General features: G+C 33.2%; 2 protein-coding genes and 1 pseudogene across 5 annotated transcripts; 2 read left to right on the top strand and 1 right to left on the bottom strand.

Moving 5' to 3' along the window:
- Window positions 1-65: 65 nt before the first annotated feature.
- Window positions 66-16,812, top strand: LOC105325314 (uncharacterized). Of its 3 annotated transcripts, none has more exons than XR_010710597.1 (9): window positions 66-226; window positions 2,324-2,572; window positions 5,678-5,836; window positions 6,710-6,796; window positions 6,985-7,074; window positions 7,188-7,204; window positions 7,302-7,366; window positions 15,181-15,202; window positions 16,580-16,607. XR_010710597.1 is itself a non-coding variant. In XM_034444544.2 (9 exons), exons 1-9 carry the CDS (start codon window positions 175-177, stop codon window positions 16,650-16,652), a joined length of 810 nt encoding a protein of 269 aa, XP_034300435.2. In that variant the 5' UTR covers window positions 66-174; the 3' UTR covers window positions 16,653-16,812. The 3 variants fall into 3 exon arrangements, 2 of the variants coding, with proteins under 2 accessions (XP_034300435.2, XP_065930523.1); XM_034444544.2 differs by having other exon boundaries at window positions 7,188-7,200; window positions 16,580-16,812; XM_066074451.1 differs by lacking the exon at window positions 7,188-7,204 and having other exon boundaries at window positions 16,580-16,696.
- Window positions 2,664-3,851, bottom strand: LOC136271830 (uncharacterized; annotated as a pseudogene).
- A 202-nt stretch (window positions 16,813-17,014) lies between the features above and the next one.
- Window positions 17,015-24,905, top strand: LOC105339206 (uncharacterized). Of its 2 annotated transcripts, XM_066074449.1 has the most exons (10): window positions 17,015-17,166; window positions 17,263-17,512; window positions 18,387-18,629; window positions 21,085-21,243; window positions 21,466-21,816; window positions 22,286-22,348; window positions 23,467-23,619; window positions 23,871-23,904; window positions 24,132-24,178; window positions 24,579-24,905. In XM_066074449.1, exons 2-10 carry the CDS (start codon window positions 17,458-17,460, stop codon window positions 24,593-24,595), a joined length of 1,122 nt encoding a protein of 373 aa, XP_065930521.1. In that variant the 5' UTR covers window positions 17,015-17,166; window positions 17,263-17,457; the 3' UTR covers window positions 24,596-24,905. The 2 variants fall into 2 exon arrangements, with proteins under 2 accessions (XP_065930521.1, XP_065930520.1); XM_066074448.1 differs by having other exon boundaries at window positions 17,015-17,512.
- Window positions 24,906-27,840: the final 2,935 nt, after the last annotated feature.

The raw sequence follows: 27,840 nt of genomic DNA, 5'->3' as shown, positions 1-27,840 counted from the left end.
GTGGTACTACACTCCGTGGGCCTCTCTGTTGTTAACACTTAACAGGTTAATAGTGAGATAAAATGTACACTTCCTATATTACAATATTAGCTTCCGATTTGCGCTAACTAATCCATAATCAGAGTGACTCAACCTGTCTGAATTGTTGAAGAGTACATATCAGACGATCAAACAATGTGGTTGGTACGTCTTCATCTTTACATCTCAAGTTTCGCCTATTTATCAGGTAAGAAAGTAATTCACGATGTCTGTTACGAAACAAGATCACTAATGACGTGTACTAAGCAACACTAGTAGATGCCTAAATAGAAGGAATTTCTTTATTGATAAAAGAAATGATACGGTAGACTATAAAAGGAGATAAATGAAATGGCGTACTTTTGTCAGTTAAAAAGAATTCGATGCTCATTTGCGTATTGACATTTGCATAGGGAACACTATTCCATACAATCTAAAATATCCACCATTAAACTAAACGGAGAGGTATCATTGGACCGTCTCTGTCTCAGTAAATGTACATTAAACAATTACTTGTCAGGTGTATGTGTTAATTCGATAGATTCGATCTAAAGTACAATATATGTAGTTGTTACAAATGTCCAAATATTCATTTGACCCCCTCCCCCTGGATCTATGCTAATGGATGAGTTCATTCAAACCTCAGTCTTTGCGACATTGTAATACTGACCAGAGCACACAGGGTACACACATCACAGGCACGTACACTGTAGCATCGAGGGGGGGGGGGGCGGGCTCTACCTCCCCCACTATATTTGCAGCAGACACTTTTCTTAACTTTACATATATAAAATTGGAAATATCATGGCTTTGCCCCCCCCCCCCTCTCCACTTTTGTCGGAGCATGTAATGAATGAAACTGCTTTCAAATAGAGAATATGAACAAGTAAACAAATTGTCATTTATCAGATAATCTTTCTGGGCCAAACAATACTTAAAGTCATTTGCAATTTTAATGCTGACTGTTTTGATTAATAATCATGCTTTGAACATTCTGTTATTGGTTTGTGATATTTATTTCTAATGTACTATACAAAATACTGTATAGCACTGTCGTGCTGTTAAAGTGCTTGCTCAAAAGGAGTGACCCTATTTAACAGCAGCAATAGTACATAGATCATGTTTTAGTATTTTTTACAGCTTTATCCTACTGAAGCATTCCTTATTTAACACTTTAATTTTTGCAGTACTTTCGTATTAGTGTGAACTCAATGCAATCCTGATATCTATTGAATATTGTTCTTTTTTATATTAAGGGTGTGAAAAAAACGTTAATGATTTTATTGTAATTTTATGAATAAAACATTAACATAATATACATATCAATATGACAGGACACACGAGTGTCACGAGCATACACGTTGTTACAAAAACAATTATCATTTCTTCGAAGTCTCTCTCCGCGGTTGAAGACAGTGTTTCAAACCTTAAGTTACTATGGTCTACTTTGGTGTTTTGTATCGCGGTATATTTCATTCTAGATGTTCAACAAAGACTGTGAACAGTTATATGTTTTACGGTACTACCGTTGTGAATTGCAGAGAGAGAGAGAGAGAGAGAGAGAGAGAGAGAGAGAGAGAGAGAGAGAGAGAGAGAGAGAAAATATTTATAAGTTTTATTAGAAACTTACAAAATACATTGCTTCCTTCTAAAATCGTTCTTTTGGAGATAATTGATCAGTCAGTAAAATGTATTTTAAATTTGATCAAATGTGTAAACGATATATGTTATTTTTCTTTTATACCTTGTTGTTTTCTGACTGGTTAATAAATTCGGGTTTTTTTATTTGTTTATTTTTGCATGATAAATACATACGTTGTATCCACACACCCGGGCCCACTTTTAAGTTGTGTAATTTTCCATTTGCAGAAAGGCAAAAAAAAACCCAACAAAAACATTTGTAGAGAAAGAAAGTAATGAACGAGCCATGCAACTGTAAAAAACTGTATATCTAATATGTATACTAACTGTAAAACATCGCAAAAAGTTTAACAATACCAGTGGCTTTTATGTAGAAACTACTCGCAAGGAGAGACTCCCATTGCAGTGGCTTTTGTGTAAAAATTACTCGCAAGGAGAGACTCTCATTTGATAGGTTTCATTACTCAATCTTTGTCTCAGCCCCTACACGCATAATACCCCCCCCCCCAAAAAAAAATGCAAAAATTTTCTATTGTCATCAATTTAAAACCAATTTTACCGTTTTCTCCAATTTAAGGAACACACGCGAAACAGACTTTAATCGATTGCGTGAGATATTTGGTTACACTTTGATAGAACCTATTTCCTTTTTGTCATGTTCTAGCTGTTGCCTACGTGGACGTGGGGATGAGGACACCAATAACCTACGGCAATGAGAGTCTCTCCGTAGTGTGTGAGCCCCACGCTGCTTACAAAGGAAGCATAGAAAGAATTGAGATGATCCGAGTGTATGTTGAAGGGGATGGCGCCAAACTGGGGACCATGCAGTCCAAGTTGGCCAGGATCATGAGAAAGAACGGGTCAGATGTCTTACAGAAAGGACCGGCCAAAACCGACAGGTACATCATCACAGGTAAGTGATTAAGATGAAAAACTTTTAAAGTGACATTTGACACCGGTTGATATCAAAGTAATCGTTAAAAGTACATTTTAATCAAAATACTTCAGAATCTTCAAATTTTACAAAAAAAATCATATAAGCCCCAACAGCATTCGGACCTTGACTTAAAGATTTGTAGTAAACGCTCATAACTGTGCTTGGTAACGAATTTGGGAAATAAAAAAATTTATAAAATTATACTTGATTTTAATGTTTATATTGATAGGAAGTACGTAACAATATGGAGGTGTCCCATACCACCTTAATTGTACAGTGGTTTATAGATTTCTACAAGATTGTGTACATTGGTATATATGATTGTGTACATTGGTATATATGATTGTATACATTGATATATAGGATTGTGTACATTGGTATATATGATTGTGTACATTGGTATATATGATTGTGTACATTGGTATATAGGATTGTGTACATTGGTATATATGATTGTGTACATTGGTATATAGGATTGTGTACATTGGTATATATGATTGTGTACATTGGTATATAGGATTGTGTACATTGGTATATATGAATGTGTACATTGGTATATATGATTGTGTACATTGGTATATAGGATTGTGTACATTGGTATATATGAATGTGTACATTGGTATATATGATTGTGTACATTGGTATATATGAATGTGTACATTGGTATATATGATTGTGTACATTGGTATATATGATTGTGTACATTGGTATATATGATTGTGTACATTGGTATATAGGATTGTGTACATTGGTATATATGAATGTGTACATTGGTATATAGGATTGTGTACATTGGTATATATGAATGTGTACATTGGTATATAGGATTGTGTACATTGGTATATAGGATTGTGTACATTGGTATATATGAATGTGTACATTGATATATAGGATTGTGTACATTGGTATATATGATTGTGTACATTGGTATATATGATTGTGTACATTGGTATATATGATTGTGTACATTGGTATATATGATTGTATACATTGATATATAGGATTGTGTACATTGGTATATATGATTGTGTACATTGGTATATATGATTGTGTACATTGGTATATAGGATTGTGTACATTGGTATATATGAATGTGTACATTGGTATATAGGATTGTGTACATTGGTATATAGGATTGTGTACATTGGTATATATGATTGTGTACATTGGTATATAGGATTGTGTACATTGGTATATATGATTGTGTACATTGGTATATAGGATTGTGTACATTGGTATATATGATTGTGTACATTGGTATATATGATTGTGTACATTGGTATATATGATTGTGTACATCGGTATATAAGATTGTGTACATTGGTATATAGGATTTTGTACATCGGTATATAGGATTGTGTACATTGGTATATATGATTGTGTACATTGGTATATATGATTGTGTACATTGGTATATATGATTGTGTACATTGGTATATAGGATTTTGTACATTGGTATATAAGGTTGTGTGCATTGGTATATAAGATTGTGTACAGTGGTATATATGATTGTGTACATTGGTATATATGATTGTGTACATTGGTATATAGGATTGTGTACAGTGGTATATAAGATTGTGTACAGTGGTATATAGGATTGTGTACATTGATATATATGATTGTGTACATTGGTATATATGATTGTGTACAGTGGTATATAGGATTGTGTACAGTGGTATATAGGATTGTGTACATTGGTATATAGGATTGTGTACATTGGTATATAGGATTGTGTACAGTGGTATATAGGATTGTGTACATTGGTATATAGGATTGTGTACATTGGTATATAGGATTGTGTACATTGGTATATAGGATTGTGTACAGTGGTATATAGGATTGTGTACAGTGGTATATAGGATTGTGTACAGTGGTATATAGGATTGTGTACAGTGGTATATAGGATTGTGTACAGTGGTATATATGATTGTGTACGGTGGTATATAAGATTGTGTACAGTGGTATATAAGATTGTGTACAGTGGTATATATGATTGTGTACAGTGGTATATATGATTGTGTACAGTGGTGTATAGGATTGTGTACATTGGTATATAGGATTGTGTACATTGGTATATAAGGTTGTGTACAGTGGTATATAAGATTGTGTACAGTGGTATATATGATTGTGTACAGTGGTGTATAGGACTGTGTTCATTGTTATAAATGATATGTAGGATTGGGTTCTTTTGTGTATAAGATGGTACATATTAGAATACATGTATAGGGGTATGTACATTGATATATTGGATTGGATATAGTGGTACATACCGGGTATATGTCTACCATGATTTTTTTATCTATTATGAATGGTTGTACTCATTTATATCATGAATGTCTGCATAAGTATATAGGACTGTGTACATAGTATATAGGACTGTGTACAAGAGTATATAGGACTTTGTACAATATTATATAGGACTGTGTACATTAGTTTATAGGACTGTGTACATGAATATATAGGACTGTGTACATGAGTATATAGGACTGTGTACATGAGTATATAGGACTGTGTACATTACGATATAGGACTGTGTACATTAATATATAGGACTGTTTACATTAATATATAGGACTGTTTACATTAATATATAGGACTGTTTACATTAATATATAGGACTGTGTATATTGGTATATAGGACTTTGTACAATAGTATATGGGGCTTTGTACATTGGTATATAGGACTGTTTACATTAGTATATAGGACTGGGTATATTAGTGTTTATGAATGATTACAGCTAAATATAGGAATTAATACAGTGTCGTGTGGAATTATATACACTGTGCAATGGGTATCCTACTCCTTGATGGGATTGTAAACATTGTTATATGGATTATATAGTGATGTGTAAAGGCAAGGTGTAACAGAAAGGAAGCCGTCCGCCTGTAGTGGGATTTTAGACCCTGCTATATAGGTTGTTTGTACCCGTGGCGCATCAAGATTTGTATAACGTGGAATAGTAGAACAAAGGTCGAAATAAACAACTTATTAACTGTACAGCCTGTATGTGAATATTTAATTTGAATAGTACCGAATCAGTTTAGTCCAATTAATAAAGAAAAAGTATGTTTGCCTTTCAGGAAATATGAGCACGGTTGACGCGGCCTACCTGAGAGTTCACGTGAGCGCCAGTAACGTCATGTGCTCTGACAGCCGGCTCTTCCGGTGCGAGATGCAGTTTATATTTAAGAACAAAACAAGGGCCGATGATGTCAGTGACAGGGCCACATGTGTCCAAGGTACATCTACGATAATTTGAATGTATCCTACTGTTTAAATGATCCTTGCACAAGATCTATCAACTTACAAGGTCTGCGGACAGTTTAAACGATTACAAAGCTAAAGCTTCTTTGGCTGATTTTCTGACTTTTAAATAATTTTCTATGAGTAACAATTCTCCTTGAAATCCACTCCTCGCCTAACTGTATTTCGAAAAACTATTTCTTTTCATGGATTATTGCATTTGAAGTATAAATCTGTTGCTGTTGCTGGTTATTGGGTTGCACACACTAAACCTCATAGAGCGCACATGTAATGGAAGATTAAAGGGGCGTGGTCAAGATTTTGGTCAAATTTTATTTTTCAGTGATAATGGTTACAATGCTTAAAAATGCATTTAAATAATCAACCAAAATTTGAGTGTCAGTCGTAGAGTCATAAGCAAGAAGCAGAGCTCCCAATTTCTTGTCATGTAAACAAGACTCGTGCCCTGTTTTTGTTTACATTGGTGTAGCATACCTGTAAAGGTTCTCTTCAAGCTAATTTCTCTCGCTTCTTATTAGTTTTAAGCTGAATAAATAGTTCATAGCGTTTTACATTCAATTAAGGTCTAAAACTGGTTTTTGCCCTTCAACATTCAAAACGTAAACAAAAACATGATGTAAGCTTGATTAAATGACAAAGAATTGTGAGCTCTGTACCTCGCTTATAACACGACGAATGACACTCAAATTTTGGTCGACGAGTAGAAATGCCCAATTAAAACATTGTATACATAAAGCAGAAACATAATTTTCGACCAAAATCGAATTGAATCATCTAGACCTGCCTGACAACGTGATTCATTGAACTGTTTGAGATATTCAAATTCATTTCGCCAATGTCATTGACAGGACCGTGTAACAAATGTGAAGTTGGTCCTCAAAATTTCGTAGAAAGCACAGATAAACAAACAGACGAAATGGGAAAAACAATGAAAGGTAATGCCTTATATCCTTAAACAAAATTTATACATACTCATCGTCTCGTGTCAAGGTGAGGTGATACCTGTTTCCATTCATTGAGATACCGGTAACTTATACATGTAGAGCATTAAATAGAATGTATCACTCACGTGAAACATTCCACTGTTTTCTACACGCACTAAACATATCGTGGCATTTGGTAGACCCCCTGTTCCTGGCCAGTGTGGGACTAGCCGTGATTGGTTTTCTTTGTCTCGTGGCCGGTCTCACTCTCATTGTCGTAACTAAGAAGGGTAAGTCTACATTTGACATTTTGAAAACATTAAAGTAAGATCTTTGATGAATGAAAAATATAAGTCAAATATGCATGGATTTGAATGAATTTGTTTTTCATTTTGTCTTTTAGGACAAAAGGCTAGGTAAGTATGTATTTAATGTTGTTAACAACACATATTAAGAAATAAGAATATAGATAATCTGTGAAGGAAAAATAAACGACTTGCAATAAACAACTTTTCAGATCCAACGGAAACCCGATTGCTGTTTGTAATTCCCAAGACAACGCAGCATGCTATGCAGAATTAGGTCAGTTCATGAATATTCATTGACAAAATTAATACCTACATGATTACAAACCACTGAATGTAATTAGGGGTTATTTGGGAGATAAAATTAGGTTTTAATTTTTAAAAATGTATGACTTGTAATCGTAATTCAAAATAGCATTGTGTTTTTACACAGTTGATTTATGTACAAAAGAGCATTAGGATCCATGGAAATAATAGTATCACTATGTCCCCCCTACATTAACACTTGATGTATTTAATGTATCATTATGTAGTCGTGAGCAGAGTGTATATGCTATGAATTTAGAGTGGAAACAAAACTTTGAGTTCATTTGTACGATATTCCCTATCATATGCATATACCACTATGAAAGAAAATGTTATTGATAAACTAGAGACGAGCTCGTTGCAAGCAACGATTAGGTCTTCCGTCGTAGCTGCGTCATACTTGTGACGTAATACAAAAATTGATACCTGACCATGGTGCAATATTAGATGTATAAACACTGTGTAAAAGAAACAAAGTACATGTATATAAGCAAATACAGATCTTTAAAAGTTGTCTGAAGTTTGAATCGCCGCATGTTGTTTTTTTTGCATGTGCATTTTATTTTGAGAAACTTATCTAATCATCATAATTGACTCAATATACACAGAATATGGACGACGATTATAATCACACAGTGGGTATGACCGGTATGAACGTAAAAAGACCAAACATTTTACTCGCATTTTTTATCAAAAGCAAGGGCCAATGAATCTTTTAGAATGTATGCGGAGATCCTGGAAATTTTACAGGGGGTTCTGAAGAATTAATTTGTTTTTTTTTGGGGGGGGGGGGGGAGGGGGGCATGCGCGGATAAGAAAAATTTTCCTGGGGTGGGGGTTGAGTGTCTGACGGTTATTTGAGTTTGCCTGGGGATGTCCGAGGCATATTTTTGTAATTTTATATTGTACATGTAATGGAAAGAAATTTTGCGGGGGTTGGGGTGGGGTCTGGAACCCTCACCCTACTCTTCTAGATTCGCGCATGGGGAAGACCGATGCCGGTAATTTAACGGTAATTTTAACCATGTTTATTTAATTAATCATTTTCAAAATTATCGGAATTCCAATATTACCTTTAAACGCAGTTAAAACTTAAAATACGAACCATTTAGTCTCGGTGAGTATTCGGCCAACATGCGTCCGCGTACGAAAGAAATGGCAATATTCAAGAAATTTGGATGGACGATCTGGGTCCTAGGTCGTCCATCCGATTCTTTTTCAGACTAAGAGCTACAGACCTGCACTTAGAGAATGTCAAACTGATTATGTCAATTTATTTTGTCTCAAAGAATCAGTTTTTTTTAATCAATAAAGTTTTACCTTAAAAAAAAAAAGAAATCGGGCACAATTTTCCATGTTAGCATTTTACAATTTAAAGGTCTAATAAAATTTTGAATGAAGTTTCAAGATACTACTCTTCGTTGTTTTATACGAAATATTGCATGGAAAAAAGATTTACATCGCATATTTTTAAATTACAAAAGGATATACAAAATGAACTTAGATTAACCGCTAACAAACAAGCATAAAGTGAGACTGAGAACTAATTTCTTCTCTTTTTTATTAACATCAAAATAAATCCAAGAAAAAATCTAAATATTTTTTTTCCTTTATATGCGTTAATGAAAATGTTGATCAGCAAGGGTCGGTTCTATGTCGTGCAAGCACCTACTTAATAGATTGTTACACGGATCTACCACGATGACAAATATCGAAAAGGCAATATTGTGGGTGAAGGATGAAAGTGTAGTTTGTTTTTTAGGTTTATTTTTGATAATTACATTTATCTGGATCAATTTGGTCTGTTGGTTTGTTTTGTTTATTGAAAAGGGGAATAAAGAAAATGAGTAATTTCCGTTATGAAGTCAATCATATATTTTCATATTATCATTGACTTAAAACATGTTGGAAAAAAGAAATATTGTATCAAGCAGTTAGTTATTATGCGCAGATCATGCATTCCTCTATGGTTTTCACAATTGCATGTATCAGTTACTACACGTATTTGCTTACGGAGAAATAAATTTCCAAAGAGATGATATAGTTATCAGTTAAGTTCCAGATTGTCTTCTGCACATGCAAGCACGTGTGTAATCCTGATTTAAAAATAGGTATAATGGCCGGGGGGAAGGGGGGTCATCGCAACAAAATTGTGTATTAGCGTACTAGAGTGTACATTTTTAATTAATAATTGATGTTGAATTGTTATTAACAAACAAAATCATAAATTCATAATAACATACACTAAAATGCCAGGGAGTTCTGCTGGACGCGATTTCATTTGTCTTCAATTAATAGGGTGTAAGGATGCCCGCCTACTTAATACATATGCTCTCGCGTCAACCGATTAAAAATGACTGTACTTTGGATTTATAAATCGTTCTAAAACATTCGATCTGATATATTGTTGTTAACAATTCAAAACTTTGAACAATTAAATTTGTTTTTATACCTACCCCGACCCTCACGGAAAAATCCATTCAGATCAATGGAAATTTCATTTACAAGACTCCGCGCCAGAATCAGAATGTCTCATTCATTAATTTTTTCGTAGTTATAGTGGACGAGTCCAAAATAGGAATTTTGAGACACATCATACAATGTGAACATATGCCGTGAATGCAGTTTACTTTGCGTCTATTTTCTTATTTTGAGAGTCCTTTTTATCAGGTTTATCATGGCTTGAAAATGACGGAAGGCCCTTGAATATTGTTATCTTTATGCAGGCACGTAGCATCCTTTTTGAAAGTGGGGGGGGGGGGGGGGGCAGACTCATTCAAAAAATCTTGACAAGCAATAAAAAAAAAATTAAAAATAAAAAAAAGAAACTTTCTCAAAATCTTCAAAATCCTAATCCGGGGGGGGGGGGGGGGGGGGGGAGGGGGCTGGCTGGCGTAGTATGTATATAACTTCAATTTCAATCCTAATTTCCTTATTTTTATATAAATTTTTTTTAAATCCTTGATAATTCAATTTTTTATAAGTAAATTTTTAAAAAAATAAGTTGCTGTGAGAAAAAGTGTGTGGGGGGGGGGGGGGGGCACCCACAAGCTTGAATTAATAATTACCTGACGATGCATCTTTAATGTGTCAACATTTATATTCATAATTGATGAAAACGTTATATGGGATGTAATAAGCAACAATGAGCAAGAGTGTTCAATTAAAAGGGCTTTTCACATTGCACGTGTGTAATCCTGATTTAAAAATAGATTGCCATATTTGAAAGGTCAAAAAAAAAGAAAAAAGAGGGAGGTGTCATCGCAACAAGATGATACACATTGTCTAAGTAGTACAATGTAAGTAATAGTTTGTGTTGGATTATCATCATTAACAAAGAATCATCAGTTTGGATTAATTGAAACAAATATAAATTCATATAATTGGAATATTTACTTTTATTTAAAATGCCCACCTTTCCAAAACTTTTCTAAATATGATAGCATTTGTACTAGTGCCAGATGATGTAGCGCACCCATTACAGAGGTCACATCAAGTTCCCTGGGACGACAATAGCTTTTACCATTGTATTACACACGCATCATTTATTCAGCAGATAAATTATTCCCATTCTTTTGTCATATCCTATCATTTAGACCTTTATTTAAAACACCAAAATCGATAAACAGTTCAGAATTTATAAACATCAAAGACATAAAAAAATTACCAAAATATCAATTTTTATAATAGTTTGTCGTAATTATTCTGAGTTATTTTTTGTTTCTTAGTGTTTCTTTTCTATCAAACATAGACGCACGTTCTCATTGCTGGAGACTTGAGTTTTTTTTAGGTTAGATATTATGCAAATCTTCCTTACCTAAACCTAAACGGCAAAACGCTTAATAATGCAGTGCACTCTGCTGTTGAAATAGATGTGAATTAAATAGTGATGAGATAAATGTTTATTAAATACAGTTGTATACGCACGGAAAACGTTCAAAAAGTCCTTGTTTATTGACAAATGATGAATTTTGCACATATTGGTTTTTATCAAATGGAACAACCCCCCCCCCCTTTTTCAAATTACTGGATCCGCCTCTGGATACATGTACATTCCTAAGATGATTTAAAATTAATTTCCAGTGATGTACAGGTACATGCACTCGATCGAAGAAAAAGATTGAAATTGTTTCTAAACTCTGCACGTTCAGTTTAATAATTTATGATCCGCAGCGAAAATTAAATTTCATTTCTTATAAGATAGCCTAATTGATACATGCATGCTTCCATTGAATAAATTTGGGTAGTCAGGCAAGCTTTTTGGAAAGCTATTGCTTGTATAATATTAAGGTCAGACGCAACCTTCATGTATCTTCCATTTTTTCCTATCTCCACAATGTGAAGATTTCCACTTTGTTATTTCATAATTAAATCTTTATGTAATATGATTTTTTTGGTTTGAATATAAAGTGTTCAAATTAAAATATATAGTATGACTTTACTTATAAGCATTCAAATGCATTTTGCGTGCTATTTTAAGGAAAGTTCGAAATATTCTAGCTCCAAAACGAGTCTGGTAATGTACTCTAAATTTTTTGGAATTAACAGGTTTAAATGTTAATAAATAAGGAATGAAATATCAAGGAAAATTATATAAAATTGAGGAAGGTCTCGTCTGTCCTTAATTAAAATAATATAAATAGACATCATAAATCCCATATCAAACGACATATAACCACTTGAATCTGCGCGTCTTTTAATGAATTTATGAACAGCGGCAAATTCTAAGGTAATGTTAGCTGCAAGTCTGTATAGCCCTTGTATGAAAAATTTCGGATGGTACTCAATTTTTCCAGACGGAGAGCTACATATATGCAGCTAAGGTAACTAATAATGCTTCCGATGAAATACTTTGTTTAGTAATGTAAGGTTTTAAGAGAGCAATACTTATTTGTTTAAAAAATAACACCCTAATACTTTGCATTTCATTCGCTGTTTGTAGAACAAGCAGAACCAGTATCAGTTCGATCCCTACCGTATGTACATTGTTCGAATTTAATAGCCCTTGCATTGCATTGCATTGCAAATACAAAATATCTTTTAAAAATTCAACACTGAAAGTGTTTATCTATATGGCTATTAATCTATATGTACATGTACACATAGCGTACACATGTGATTCAAAATACCCCAAACGGAAAAATTCACTTATTGAGTCTACATTTTATAGAATTTGCAAAAAATACATTGCGGGTCTGAATGTTTGTTAATGTGTCAATCTATCAATATACAGTTTGTTAATTATTTTCGATTGCTAAGGCTACATCGTTTTTGATGAACATTGAACAACATTTTTTCCATGCCATTATTTCCACGGAAGATAGCGAGTACAATTATAAAGCACAATTTAGTTAATTATCTCTTTAATATTGTGTACTAGTATGTAATAAATAATTTATAAATTGCTGCCGAAGGTTGTTTGGTATTTTCGTTTGTAGATGCATTGCAAGTAAAAAACGTGAAACGCGGGGCAAGTCATAATTAATATCCCTAATACCCGTTACTTAAAAATTGCGGGTTTGGATTCAAATATTATCGTATACGAATATTAAGTTCACTTTATAAAATCATCTCCACGATGATAATATTATATCCATCGGAAATCAGTATTTTGTTTTGCTTTAAAAGAAATGTTCTATCGGGAGCAATCCCGCGTTCGTTTAAATTGCCAGCGTACATTTGTCATGTCAGTAATACACATTGTGCTTTATATGACGGCCGTGTATACGTACTGTAGAAAAGTTGAGTTTAATTACCATGCATTCGAACCATTTTATTAACACATCTCCCAGTACTGAAACAATTCAAAATGACACAGTGGGGCGTTAAACATGTGTACGTCCAGCTCTACAAGCATATGCACTGTCGTCAAGGCGACGGCCTGAATACAGCTAGCGACTCTTCTATCGATCGGTTACCTGAGTCTCGTAATGCATCTAAATATAGAAAGGGGCACAGTTATGAAACAAACAACAAAAATAAGGTCAAAGAGGTTCATCTTTATGAAATGATTATGTACATATGAATAAAAACATTTGGGAACTTTATGTAGAATTATTTTTGCGCGCTGCATGTATCAGTTAGTGCATTACAAAAAGCCCTTTCATAACCTCCTAAACGTGCACACCCCCTCAAAAATGGACCGAACTGACAACAATTGTTTCTGCAAATACTGGCTATAAATTACGAAAACATTAAATTGAATACCACGGAAGGATTCAAAATTAATTTCTTTACAACTTTGCCTCAATAATGCATTAGAAATTTTAATTCCTTTACAAGTTATTGACAAGAAAATTTTGACGCATCTAACTCCCTAATTATAGGGGCCAGCCCCTTTTTCTGTATACCGAATGAAAGGTCTTGGTAAGACCAAGATATTTTAAAATACATGTTATAACAAATTTTTATTAGTTAAAAAACTAACACGGAAAATACGCGAATTTTTTTGAATTTTTTTCTTACCTTTGTTTCAACATCTATACCACCCCATGTATTTGCATTTAAATAATAAATAAAATATATCTCGCACAAATTCAATGTATTAGCTTCCAAACCAGCCCATCTTTGAGACTCTGCCAGTCATCGTTATAGCTAAACCCCCCTGGACAAAAGAAGTCGTTAAATTTTACTAAAAGGGGAATAACTCAAAACCGGATGGGGATTTTCCTTAACTAAAATATGCAACGACAACATCACGCGGCATGTTATCAGTCCTGAAAATTTCAAAACAATCGGTGAACAAACGAGCGAGATATTCAGGATCAAAGTTGGCGTCTAGAAGAAGAAAAAAATAATAAGAAATTTGAAAATTTTTCAGAATAATAGTAAGGTCTTCCGTTGGAAACGGAAGACCTTAAGGGTGCAAAACACAGTTTTCTATATGACGTTATCGCGACGTCATTACATGAGGGACAAGCAAAACTGACCCCTATAAAGAAATGTTGTTAAAATGTGTTACATATATATCTATATATCAAAGGAAAGATAAAATGATGAATTTTGTAAATATTAAAAGATAACACATTTATCAATAAATAATAAGGTGTATTAGACGATGGAAATATGGGGTAAATATGGGAGATAATGCCCCAAATTGCTCTACACCCATTCATTTTTAGCACCCCCTAACACAAAATTGCAACCAAATCAGCCATTTCAAGTTCTAAGCATTTCACAGAGCAAGTCTTAAGGTCTTGTTTTCATGTTATTTTAGGGTACATTCGCCAGCTTTTTAAAGAGCTATATTACCTGCTACTCAAGACATCAAATTCTGCAAATGTAAAATCCGGATGTTTATCGAGTTACCTCCCTCTATATCAGAGACTCACAAAATTAATTTTAAAAACATTTCTGCATATTTTTTACATCTATTCTAAAGATAAGACTATATTCTATGCAACTGAAAATAAAAAAGAAATTATTTCATGTATACCGCACAAAAATAGCAGGAAAATCCCTACCCATCATGCTATTCACTGGGGAAAAACCCCCTGGATTTTATACGAAACTGTGTTTAGCTACCTAATTAAAGGTGAAAAAATTAAAAGGGTTGAGGGTGAGTTACATTATAAGTACTGCTTCTCTCCCTTCATATAACTGATCATACACTTCTATGAGTTTTTATATGCTATCTGTCAAATTTGGTCCCCATAATTCGCACATGTTTCAGAGACATAAAATTATCTTATGATTTAGATAATATAATATATGTTTTTCACTTTCGTTTATATGTTATCGATAATTTTTTACGATATTTCACTGATCAGATATAATTAATTCCAGATGATGTACAAGATGTGAACAGGTGAGAAAAGATCCCTAGAATATAAATAATAACTGTCACTGAATTATACTTATACAGTGCATCTAGAATTATATAATCCTATACTATATAACCCCATACAGTGCATTTAGTATTATATAACCCCATACAGTGCATTTAGTATTATATAACCCCATACAGTGCATTTCGTATTATATAACCCCATACAGTGCATTTAGTATTATATAACCCAATACAGTGCATCTAGTATTATATAACCCCATACAGTGCATTTAGTATTATATAACCCCATACAGTGCATTTAGTATTATATAACCCAATACAGTGCATTTCGTATTATATAACCCCATACAGTGCATTTAGTATTATATAACCCCATACAGTGCATTTAGTATCATATAACCCAATACAGTGCATTTAGTATTATATAACCCTATGCAGTGCATTTAGTATTATATAACCCTATACAGTGCATTTAGTATTATAAAACCCTATACAGTGCATTTAGTATTATATAACCCAATACAGAGCATTTAGTATAATATAACTCTATACAGTGCATTTAGTATTATATAACCCCATACAGTGCATTTAGTATTATATAACCCTATACAGTGCATTTAGTATTATATAACCCCATACAGTGCATCTAGTATTATATAACCCTATACAGTGCATCTAGTATTAAATAACCCTATACAGCGAATTAAGTATTATCTAAGGAATAAGGAATCATTCTTTGAGTATTATATAAGGTGAATAATCAATCGCAACTTCTCGGGCCTTTCCGGCAAGCTCGGAAAAACACCTCGAATGTATTACCTAGGCGTCCATGACAACCCCCCTTTTTGTAAAACTTGAAATAAATAGAACACATTATATTTTACGATCTGTTGAGATGTGAGCTATACTTCATTACAGTAAACGATATACACTAAAATATAGCACAGAAGCGACATACAAGACTGTCTAGCCGATACTTATTTTAATGGGAAGCAACTCCATTTTGTATAAAATTCTAACATCCGGTGAAGTTAATACATTCGAGGTGTTTTTCCGAGCTTGCCGGAAAGGCCCGAGAAGTTGCGATTGGGTGAATAATTTCGATCGGGGCGTGATCAAATCCAATAAATCCCGATTACTTAAAGCCATAATTTGTTTTGCTATGAACTAATTTTTAGTAAAAAAAATTCCATATATTTTACCTTTTGTTATTTTTGTTATTTTCATATATTTTTATATAGAGCTCTTCTTCTGAAGAAGATCAATACAGTCAAAAATGGTCACGACCATCGAATCCTCTTTAATAAAAAAATGTCAGCGGGTTGTAAATACCTGCGCCTAACGATGTTTTATTAAATGTGATTTACAAATTGCACATATATATCTTTATTGTAGGAATAACAATGATTATGTGGCAACGATGCAAAGGAAACAAGAGGAAAATATGTACTCAGCACTTAAAATATGACTGTAAAATTGACATCACTGTGAGCTTCCGATGTTCAATTGGACCAATTTTGATTTGATCGTACATTAACTGTTATGTTTCATTCGAACGTTTATTTTTGAACAAGTATGTTTTGTATGTTTGTCAACAGATTGAATATAACTTTTATATATATTCTTAATTACTGTGTTAATTATTTGTAAAGGTGTGAATAATTTCAAATGCAAATGCCCCCCCCCCCAATGGTGAATAATTTTAAATGTAAATGTGCCCCCCCCCCCTTCCCATGCAAATTATGAAAGACCGATGTTTATTGATAGCACTGCTATGAATATATAGTTTCATAATTTAATGTATTCTTTGTACAAAGAAAGAGTGTAAATATTTACTTTCTACTAAATCTATACACTAATGTTCATACAAACGGCCATATTATACCAAAAAGAGATCGCTATTCCTGACTAATGATGGCATAAATAATCATGAACGCAGACCTCTCTCCAGAACTGTGATGAGGAAATGTTGAATGTCTCAGGTATTTTTTTTATGGGTTTCCTTTGACAAGCATCAATAATCTGTCCATAAAAGGCCCCAGTAAGAGGATCATGGCCACAGAATTATTGTTTTATAGTCTTACGGACACGGTTTATAGCTCTCCACGCATGATTGGTCATCGTTGATAGACATGGTCCGTCTGACGCTCCAGGATCGAAATGAAAGATGTCGTTCTGAAACCTGCATTTAAGTGATCTGGAATATTCAACACCGCAGAGGGCATGGTAGGACTCTTGAGGAATTTCCAGGTCTGCTTCGGGTGTAAGAAAGTATGACAAAACAAAACCAAACTTGGATTTGGGTTTTGCTTTGTGCAATTGACTGCGGTAAGTGTTTATTGAGTTTAATTGGAAATGTGTTAATTTATCTACTTCACCTTTGGATAGAATTATAGTGAGATCAGCTCGCCGGCGCGCAGCGAGCTCTAAGAACCAGTGCGCGCCCGGAAAAAGAACGAGCTAAACCTTCAGATTCATCAAGGAAATTTTTTTGCTAACATCCCATAATGCTCTCTAATGCTTTTTCCCGTAGTACCATGCTAAATGGCCGACAATTAAATCATAATTTACGATTCCTTGAGGTCTGAAGGCACGTTTTGGGTATTGTACAAACTTTGGGGAGATCCAAAAGGTTTTTAACATAACGTTTTTCCAATCCTTCGTATTGAGTCCGAGATACATAAACAAATAATACAAAAGAAAAATAATATTTATTGTTTACACGTTTGGTCAAATTACATTTTACAGACTGATCAATGCTCTCAAAAACTAAAGAATGATTTTAGGGGGAAGCAAGTTTATGTTATGTTCTTTTTACGATTTTTAAAACTTTGAAATACTCTCTCTCTCTCTCTCTCTCTCTCTCTCTCTCTCTCTCTCTCTCTCTCTCTCTCTCTCTCTCTCTCTCTCTCTCTCTCTCTCTCTCTCTCTCTCTCTCTCTCTCTCTCTCTCTCTCTCTCTCTCTCTCTTTCACACACACACACAAACTCAAAAATTCTTTGATGTTAGTTGAAAGTTGTCAAAATGTCACAAACTCAAAGTTAACAATGATGCAAGATATATGTGTAATTCTTACTGCGCTCGCCTCAACGATAGCACCGTAAAACAAATAAGTGTTTTACTGAAATTAAATAAGATGTTTAGGATTAATTTGACAGAATCATATTTAACATTTGTGTCGATCTCTTCAACTCTCTTACAGCCTTCTGTGGCGTTGACATTCTTGCACCGGAAGTCATAGTTCTACAGAGAAGCGGACTGGAAATAACGTGTAGACCCTCAAAGGATGGAGAGACTATTAATAGAGTGACCAGTATCGTCCTACTCAGTAACAGGGCCGCGCCCTTCACCAGCAGCGTGTCCCAGATAGCCCGGGCCGTCAACAGGAACACCAACGAAACCATGCTGACCAAGTACTGGACAGACAACAGATACAAACTTACAGGTAAAGACAATTACTGGACAGACAAAAGATACAAACTTACAGGTAAAGACAGTTACTAGACAGACAAAAGATACAAACTTACAGGTAATGATAAGTTATGGACAGACAACAGATACAAACTTACAGGTAAAGACAATTACTAAACAGACAAAAGATACAAACTTACAGAAAACGATAAGTACTGGACAGGCAAAAGATACAAACTTACAGGTAAAGACAATTACTGGACAGACAAAATATACAAACTTACAGGTAAAGAAAATTACTAGGCATACAAAAGATACAAACTTACAGATAAAGACAATTACTAGACAGACAAAAGATACAAACTTACAGGTAATGATAAGTTATGGACAGACAAAAGATACAAACTTACAGGTAAAGACAATTACTAGACAGACAAAAGATACAAACTTACAGGTAAAGACAATTACTAGACAGACAAAAGATACAAACTTACAGGTAATGATAAGTTATGGACAGACAACAGATACAAACTTACAGGTAAAGACAATTACTAAACAGACAAAAGATACAAACTTACAGATAAAGATAAGTACTGGACAGGCAAAAGATACAAACTTACAGGTAAAGACAATTACTGGACAGACAAGATATACAAACTTACAGGTAAGCAAATTATTAGGCATACAAAAGATACAAACTTACAGATAAAGACAATTACTAGACAGACAAAATATACAAACTTACAGATAAAGACAATTACTGGACAGACAACAGATACAAACTTACAGGTAAAGACAATTACTAGACATACAAAAGATACAAACTTACAGGTAAAGACAATTACTAGACAGACAAAATATACAAACTTACAGGTAAAGACAATTACTAGACAGACAAAAGATACAAACTTACAGATAACTTAAAGGTAAAGATAAGTACTGGACAGACAACAAATACAAACTTACAGGTAAAGATAAGTACTGAAAAGACTTATAATACAAACTTACATTAAAAAAATAAGTACTGGACAAACAAAAGATACAAACGTACAGGTAAAGATTAGTACTGGACAGACAAAATATACAAACTTACAGGTAAAGATAAGTACTGGACAGACAAAAGATACAAACTTACAGGTAAAGATAAGTACTGGACAGACAAAATATACAAACTTACAGGTAAAGACAATTACTAAACAGACAAAAGATACAAACGTACAGGTAAAGACAATTACTGGACAGACAAAATATACAAACTTACAGGTAAAGACAATTACTGGACAGACAAAAGATACAAACTTACAGGTAAAGATAAGTACTGGACAGACAAAATATACAAACTTACAGGTAAAGACAATTACTAAACAGACAAAAGATACAAACGTACAGGTAAAGACAATTACTGGACAGACAAAATATACAAACTTACAGGTAAAGACAATTACTGGACAGACAACAGATACAAACTTACAGGTAATGATAAGTTATGGACAGACAACAGATACAAACTTACAGGTAAAGACAATTACTAAACAGACAAAATATACAAACTTACAGGTAAAGACAATTACTGGACAGACAACAGATACAAACTTACAGGTAATGATAAGTTATGGACAGACAACAGATACAAACTTACAGGTAAAGACAATTACTAAACAGACAAAATATACAAACTTACAGGTAAAGACAATTACTAAACAGACAAAATATACAAACTTACAGGTAAAGACAATTACTGGACAGACAAAAGAAACAAACCTACCGGTAAAGATAAGTACTGGACAGATAAAATATACAAACTTATAGCTCGTTATAGGTAAAGATATATACGGGACAGACAACAGATATAAACTTATAGGTAAAGATAAGTACTGGACAGACTTAAAATGCAAACTTACAGGTAAAAAAAATACGGGACAGACAACAGACATTCACTTCAATTTATGTCAGTCGATGCTACAAAACTTTTAAAATTTTACTTAAAAAATATAAGGCATGTAAAAAAATTCACCGGAAGATGAACTTGGTTGGTTACGTGATCAAATCATGTGAAGCCCGAAGTGCTTCTCAGAAGATTAGATCACGTGTCATTCAAATTCATATCCCGGTGAACTTCTTAAGATTGCTGTTTATTAGTTATATTTACATTTAAAAATAGGCAACTCGTTCAGAATTATTAAAATTACTGAGATTTTATGTTTACAATTATCAAACCGACAAACAATAAGCGCGTGCTATGAAATGTAAATAAATTATTTTTAATTATAAATACGTTGTTTGAAAAACATAAGAATATTTAAATATAAGCCAAATCTTTGCTTTTAGATTTTAAAAGAACCCATTTACCAACTAACTCCTTCTCCTCAAAGAGAATTCAAAAGTTGGAGAAGCAATCTCTAGCGACATTATGTCTTAAATTGTACAAAAAGTAAGTCGAAGTCGACCAACAAAAGAGTCATGGTTATCAAGTCTGATCTTGCATTTAGGTAAAACCGGCAACCCTCTAGTGTCCTTCCTGAAGCTGGCGATCAGCAGAACGGAAGTGTCGTGTGAGGACTCGGCGCACTACAGGTGTCAAATGGAAACCATAATGGCGGACGGAAGTGTAAAGACATACATCAAAGATACGCAAATATCCATATCTGGTAATTTTTTATGTGCGTGTGGCCAACGCATTTAACACGTTTTATTTTTTTCAAAAAACAACACCAAACAACAACAACTACAAAACCTTCCAAAACACCCCCCCCCCCAAATATTTTCTTATGAATAGATATGTATGTTGCAATAATAAAATTTATCAATCAACAATGTTTCTTTTTTATGATGTTCGCAAAGTTATTTTAAACTTCCCCTTATATTTTCAGCTACCGAAACATTGATTTATGACAGTATGAAAGTTTACCCCAAGAGTCAAAGCAGTACACCGTACGGGCAGTATCCACTCAACACTGAGCTAACACTGTCATGTTCGGCGTTAGTCGAAAGTGAAAGTAGAGACTTGACATGGTGCATCTACACCGGATACTCAACAAAAGCAATGGAGTACGATACTGTAAAGAGAAGTCGAGTGAGAATGAACAAGCCGTGTGCCTACCATTTACTCAGTGAAATTCAATATGTGCTCAGTGAAAGTAATGTTTTTACCTGGATTATTTGTAAATTCGGTACCTGTGACACCTCCACCGACAAATCCAATGTGTTTTCTGCCTTCACTTGTACGTATCAGCAACATATATTTTTGTTTGTTCGTACTCTTATTCTTTTAATTTTAAATAACACTTCATCTAATTCATCCATAGCTGAGTTGAATTTAACAAGTTATGATGCTGACAAACACCAAAGTCAGGAGTAGTTTGTATGTTGTCAAATAAATGAACGTTTGCACCTGAAACGAATAAGTGCAAGTGGTTTTTTGGCTCACTATTTATAACTATTCACAAATTTCAAAAATTCCAAATCAATCTTTTGTGTGATAAACCCTTTAAAATCATTACTAGCATTAGATTTAAGTGATCAAACTTGTCATTGATCGATTGATGTTGATATAGATATGAAATTCGATAGTTATGGATGGTACATCTTAAATAAAGTTTCCCAATTATGTATGTTTAAATAATCTTTTTATATACCAATATAAGACTTCTTTACTGGCTCAAATACAAAATTATTCATGTATTTTATCAGATTCTGAAGGATATAAAAACATTTCTAACATCGAAGTCCTTTTGACCACCTCTGTACCAGTCGGTGAGTACTATTAGCACGTGATAGTTACAAACGTACAGTTGTGTGATTGAGTTTTTCTTTATCTATCATTTGCCTATTATTTGGATATCAATATTGGAGAAATCTTTAAAGAGCCAGGGAAAATATATCAAAATATTAATCAATTTGTCATTTATATAATAATATATAATGTTATATCTTTAAAATAACCAAAATTATTTGAAACTTTAGTTAAGGTTTTATTACCATTTATTACATTTTTCGTTGATCTTGAGAATCCGCTCTATGCTACTCGAATTCACAGGAATCTGACAGGAACAAGTCCTTAGAAGTATGATTAAGGAAACTTACTAATATGTGATTTTTTCGCCCTTTGCTCTTGTAACGTGGAAGATCTGAATGTGACCGGAATTAGATAGGTCGTTTTCTTTTAATAAATTAAAATGGATTATACTATTTATATTTTTAAATCAACTTTTATTTCTGTATATATTAAACTCTTCTGAATCTACCAGTCTTCCTTTGCTTCGATACGCTATGTTATACAAACTAAATTGCATTTTTGAACTGTTTTATTACTGTGATCTCCTACTGCAATTTGTAATAAGAAAACTAGATTGGTGTGAATGATATTTTTTTTTACAAGTCTGTGGTCTCTTGACAACCACAATTCCCGTACTGACCGATTTTGTATTATTCTGTTAAAATAAAATTTCTTCTTTAACTTTTGTGAAATATTAAGATTTCTTACATTATTTCAATATCATTATTATAATGATTTTAAAATTGCGACCAACAGTAGCTGAGACGGATATCACCTCCTTCAAAGTGTTTAACAAATTGTACAATATAATTAAATATATAGGGTAAAGGTTTCTGTTTTAAAGTGATTCATCAATCATCAGAGTGGAATGATTTTTCTCTCACTATCTCTGCCATTCTCTTATTGTAAAGCCTTTTGACTTTTGTTAATCATAACGAGATCCCAATGTCCCTATTTGAAATGGTAGGTGTGTTCTCTACCGCCTCGGGTTACTACTTGCTACACATAGGAATAAGGTGCACCAATCGCAGCCACAATTTCTGTAGGCTGACTTTGTTTGTATCACCTGTACTGATTAATCCTGATTGTTTTTTAGATAAAGCTTCATCAGCCAGTTCTGCCGAAGTGATTTCTATAATCTCAATCATCATGGTCTTTTTGCTGGTATCGTTTGTACTAGCAGCGTTATGGCTGTATAAACGCAAAACATCAGACAGTAACAAGAAGATTACACTCCACAATTTGAGAAGTACGTGTCTTTTATCATATGTTAACACATTACCTTGTGAAATTGTATGATTAAATATTCATTCACAAAGAACATTGATATTAATTTAAAAAAAGCAGATAACGAAGGTGGACGGCACGTTCTTAATAACAGGTTTAATCCGAATCAATGCGAAAAGAAGAATAATCCCCCCTTGCATAAAAAGGCCAATGTTCTATTGTTTTGTATTATAACAATTACTTCAGCAGATTTTGTTTCATGTTTTATAACAGATTACTTTAGAAGTAGGAGTATAGATTCCGTCAGGTATGTGTGTTACAAAATAAAGTAATTCAATGGAACAAACACATTTGCATTTCGTAAAGCAATTTAAAGAAAGTCATATTTTATAAATGCTCAATCAATCAATCAATCAATCAATCAATCAATCAATGTTTTACCAACGTTTTATCATATTCTGACCAGCACTAGATGAGACACGCCAGTTCTTATAGTTCGTAAACATCCTAACGTTTGTTGGTTCTTTTTTCTAGTGAAAGCTGTCAAACAGATATTTCAACAACGATTACGTCAGAGAACGGTAAGTCCGTACAGATCAAGGCCCGGGTGTGTTAAGATCGGGCAATGACACATCAATAAACGTATAGCAATGATTATATTTGTCACTTAGTATAATATAAGTTATTCAGCTTTTTTTGGTATTGCATTTTTCCTAATATCAATTAAAAGAGTTGAGCTATCCACTTTATTTTAAGAATGATTATTTGTTAAGATGAAATATATCACTTTTAATAACAAACAGCTGTTTTTTGGTTTAGTGTATTATGCAAGAACCTTGAAAAGATTCAAGAAAAAATCCCCGAGAACTTAAATGTTTTAACAATTATACAATCCTCTTTTATGCAGAATTATGATAAGAATAGAAGATTGCTAAATGGCAATATAAAATACTAATCAAGATGTTTAATTTTCTTCTGCAGATAGTTCCAGTCAGTAAGTATGACAAATATATGCACGGGTTACTTTCGCCATAAATACTTCTGTAAACTACTCTTCTCTCGCAAATTTATGTCAAAGCCAGTATTATTTTATATAAAATTATTCCACGAGAACTCTATTTCTACGAAAAATTTCTGAAGAGTTTTAGAATGTGTTATAAAATCCGATAAATCGCATCACTGTACTTTCTGTAAAACCCCTGTCACACCGGAACTGCGTCCTCATGGCGATCCCGCTGCGTCCTTATATAATATAAAACGTCAAGGTACACGCAGTAGCGTCTCCTAAAGCGCCTTATCAACACAAAGGCATCATCATTGGGATTGAACGCCATGCGACGACGCGAACTTTGAATATGCACAAAGCACGTGCCGTGGCTATGCGTTCTGATTAAGGTAGTACAAAACAAATATGTTAAATTGTTCTTATTATTCAATTTTTCTGAAATTTTTATATTTTTTTCTTTGGAACAACATCTTTTAATACGTAGAATTTGAAAAAAATCCGACCTCACAATTTTTGTCCACATCGCCCCAAACCTACCATTAAAATAATAAACTCGAATTTTTGGGCTTTAATACCGATAAATCGGAAGAGTACTGTCTTTTGTTTTTTATATTTTTAACATCATTGGTACTTGAAGATTGCCAATTTGTTTTAAAATTTATTTTTTCCTCAATTAAGCTTCGCTAATTAATAATCAACGAAAATTCCTCAAAAGATCTCGGAATTCACCTGGATTTTTTGGATTTTACAATCGTGCGCGTGCGCAATACATTCACGCTAACAGGATCTTTAGTTTATGTTTCCACGATATCATATTTCCATGAATAAACTCATAAACAATAATACACATACGTGTACATTTTCATTAAACTGGAAATTTGCTTTATATTCTGTTCATATATATTTATGATTTATTATGAGAGAAATTATAAAATAACAATTATACATATCAACCTAGTACTTACTTTTGTCTCTGTAATTACAAAAAAATATTTGATTCCATGCAAAAAATTCACATTATATTTCTTAGGAGAGTGAAGATAGAATGTTTTATCGTTAAAATGATAAATTTCCTACGGGCCTGGTTTTACGTTAGAATGCGTTCCGTGAATTGTCTCTGTAGCAAAGAAAATATACGTGTACGTTGGTGAAAAGGTGTTGAAATATTCCATTATATGGATTAAAAGTTTAGATGAAAGGTATTTACAGTCTCAAAAAGGTTTATTATGGTTAATTTGACTGTTATTTTCAATGCAACTTCAATTTTCTGTTATATTACGGGTATATGAGAGGCATCCTAACTGTGGTGAGGGCCATTCCCGAGACACAGTTAGATTATTCTAAGGAAAGTGTAGTGAAATTAATAGTATTATTGTATGCTTATAGCTTTGTTATCACTGTCGTGTATCCGCGCCGGTAGTGACATGTTTGGATAACGTGAAAATGGCGTATCCATTGTAAAAACAATGAGTGTTGTGTCCTTTTTTCTATCGACAACGAGGTAAATATTAATTAAAATATCGTGATAGTCGTTCATATTTTTCTGAAGGTTTTGCAGTTGAAAAGAGTGTGCGTTATTTTTGTTCATCGTTAATAAAAACGACTTATTTGTCGAAAAATCAATCGTTAACGTGTCATTTTAACGCTAAAACCAAGAACTATTTCTAGATTACGTAGATAATATAATACATACTAAAAATCTGAAGCAGTCAAAATTTATTTAAAACATTAAATTAACCAAATAAAATCAAACCGATGTTTTTTTAATACATTAATATGTATAAAAATAGCAATAACTTCATGCACCTGCTAAAGAAGTAGTACGGTTTGGATAAATAAATTATTCCGGTTTGGATGCTAAAATATAAATTGTGCAAATGGTACGGTTTGAATAATTTAAAGTTATAGCATTTTTGATATTTTAGACATAAAGAGAGCAGTTTGCATTTTATCGGTGTGCAACCGAAGATACATCTTTTGGCAAGCGACTATATATAAATGAGATTTATAATCGTGAAGTAAGTTTAACGGAGAACGTGCTTGGTAATAATATTATGAAAGTGAGCCTCGTTTTCATTCAATACCAAGCCTGTACATCGCTAGACAAAGAAATTTCTACAATTATTTCACTCCCAGTGATTATACTGATATAATACAAAGTACCATAGATGTCTGCCAAGTCATATATTTGCTCTGTTGTTAGAAATAGTTGGTCCAAAAAATTCAAGTGATGTCGAGACCTAAGTAAACAGCCATTTTATATGTACATTTATTCAATCATAATTCTCACCAGAAAATCAAAACGATAAATATGTATCACTGTATATCAAGAAGTTTTGGTGACTCATGCGGGAAATGAAGGTGGCGTTACTGCAAAAATGTAATAAACCCGCGTTAGTATTTAACATGAAAGTGTAATGATAAAAATTTCATAGTTAAAAATTTGCCAAAGCGCAGTTGTTAGGCTGTTGCAAAACTTAAAAGTTGTTTCGGAACGTTTCAATTTTTAATTTTAAAAATTAGACAAGTATGATATTTGATAAGTTAAATACTCTGTATCAAAAGTGATTTTTTTTTCATTTTCATGAAACCCATATCAGGATACCAATAATTAAAAATCCACGTTATCACGGTTTGTTCTGTGCAGTGTATCTATATATTATATCGTTTCAATTTTAAAAGAGAAAAACAATATTTGTATCATTAGTTGATTTTACAGACTTTAGATTTTTTAAAGTTGGTATAATTCTGTATTTGATTGATCTCTTTTATTTTTTCACGTTTAAAGCCGATAACGTTATCGCATAGCCCCCTAACTCCGTCACTACCCTAACTCCGTCACTTTCGGGAAACTCCTCGCCGTTTGAAATCAAGTGCGATTATGACGTTATTTTTGGCATGTCTTCAATCAAATGTCAACAATTTACAACGGTTAATTTTAAGAATGTGTTCAAACATAACAAAATTACATCTTGTTCATTTTATGCAACAATAATTGCGTGAAATCAGCTAACACTTTTTCATGGGTGCACTAAAATGACGATATTTCTGACATGCGGGCCCATTCGATGATTTACAGTGGTCAGTCATTTTTAGAGAGGTCAAGATGAAACATTTCACATGTGATTTATTTTTTATTAAGGTTACTAATACATTTTTTTCAGTCCGCAATAGCGTTTATGCACTACACTTGATGATAACGTCAAATCGCTCATGCCGTAATTTTTGCCTTATAAA

Source organism: Magallana gigas, chromosome 2, assembly GCF_963853765.1.
Source record: "Magallana gigas chromosome 2, xbMagGiga1.1, whole genome shotgun sequence".
Classification (NCBI taxonomy): Eukaryota; Metazoa; Mollusca; class Bivalvia; order Ostreida; family Ostreidae; genus Magallana; species Magallana gigas.
The sequence above is the reverse complement of the archived record's forward strand: the minus strand, read 5'-3'. Positions and strand labels throughout refer to the sequence as shown.

Coding starts and splice junctions, on each gene's coding strand:
- LOC105325314 (XM_034444544.2), top strand. CDS start 175: ATGTGGTTGGTACGTCTTCATCTTTACATCTCAAGTTTCGCCTATTTA. Junction 227..2,323: donor AAGTTTCGCCTATTTATCAG/GTAAGAAAGTAA, acceptor GTCATGTTCTAG/CTGTTGCCTACGTGGACGTG. Junction 5,837..6,709: donor CAGGGCCACATGTGTCCAAG/GTACATCTACGA, acceptor TGTCATTGACAG/GACCGTGTAACAAATGTGAA.
- LOC105339206 (XM_066074449.1), top strand. CDS start 17,458: ATGACAAAACAAAACCAAACTTGGATTTGGGTTTTGCTTTGTGCAATT. Junction 22,349..23,466: donor GACCACCTCTGTACCAGTCG/GTGAGTACTATT, acceptor ATTGTTTTTTAG/ATAAAGCTTCATCAGCCAGT. Junction 23,620..23,870: donor TACACTCCACAATTTGAGAA/GTACGTGTCTTT, acceptor GTTTTATAACAG/ATTACTTTAGAAGTAGGAGT.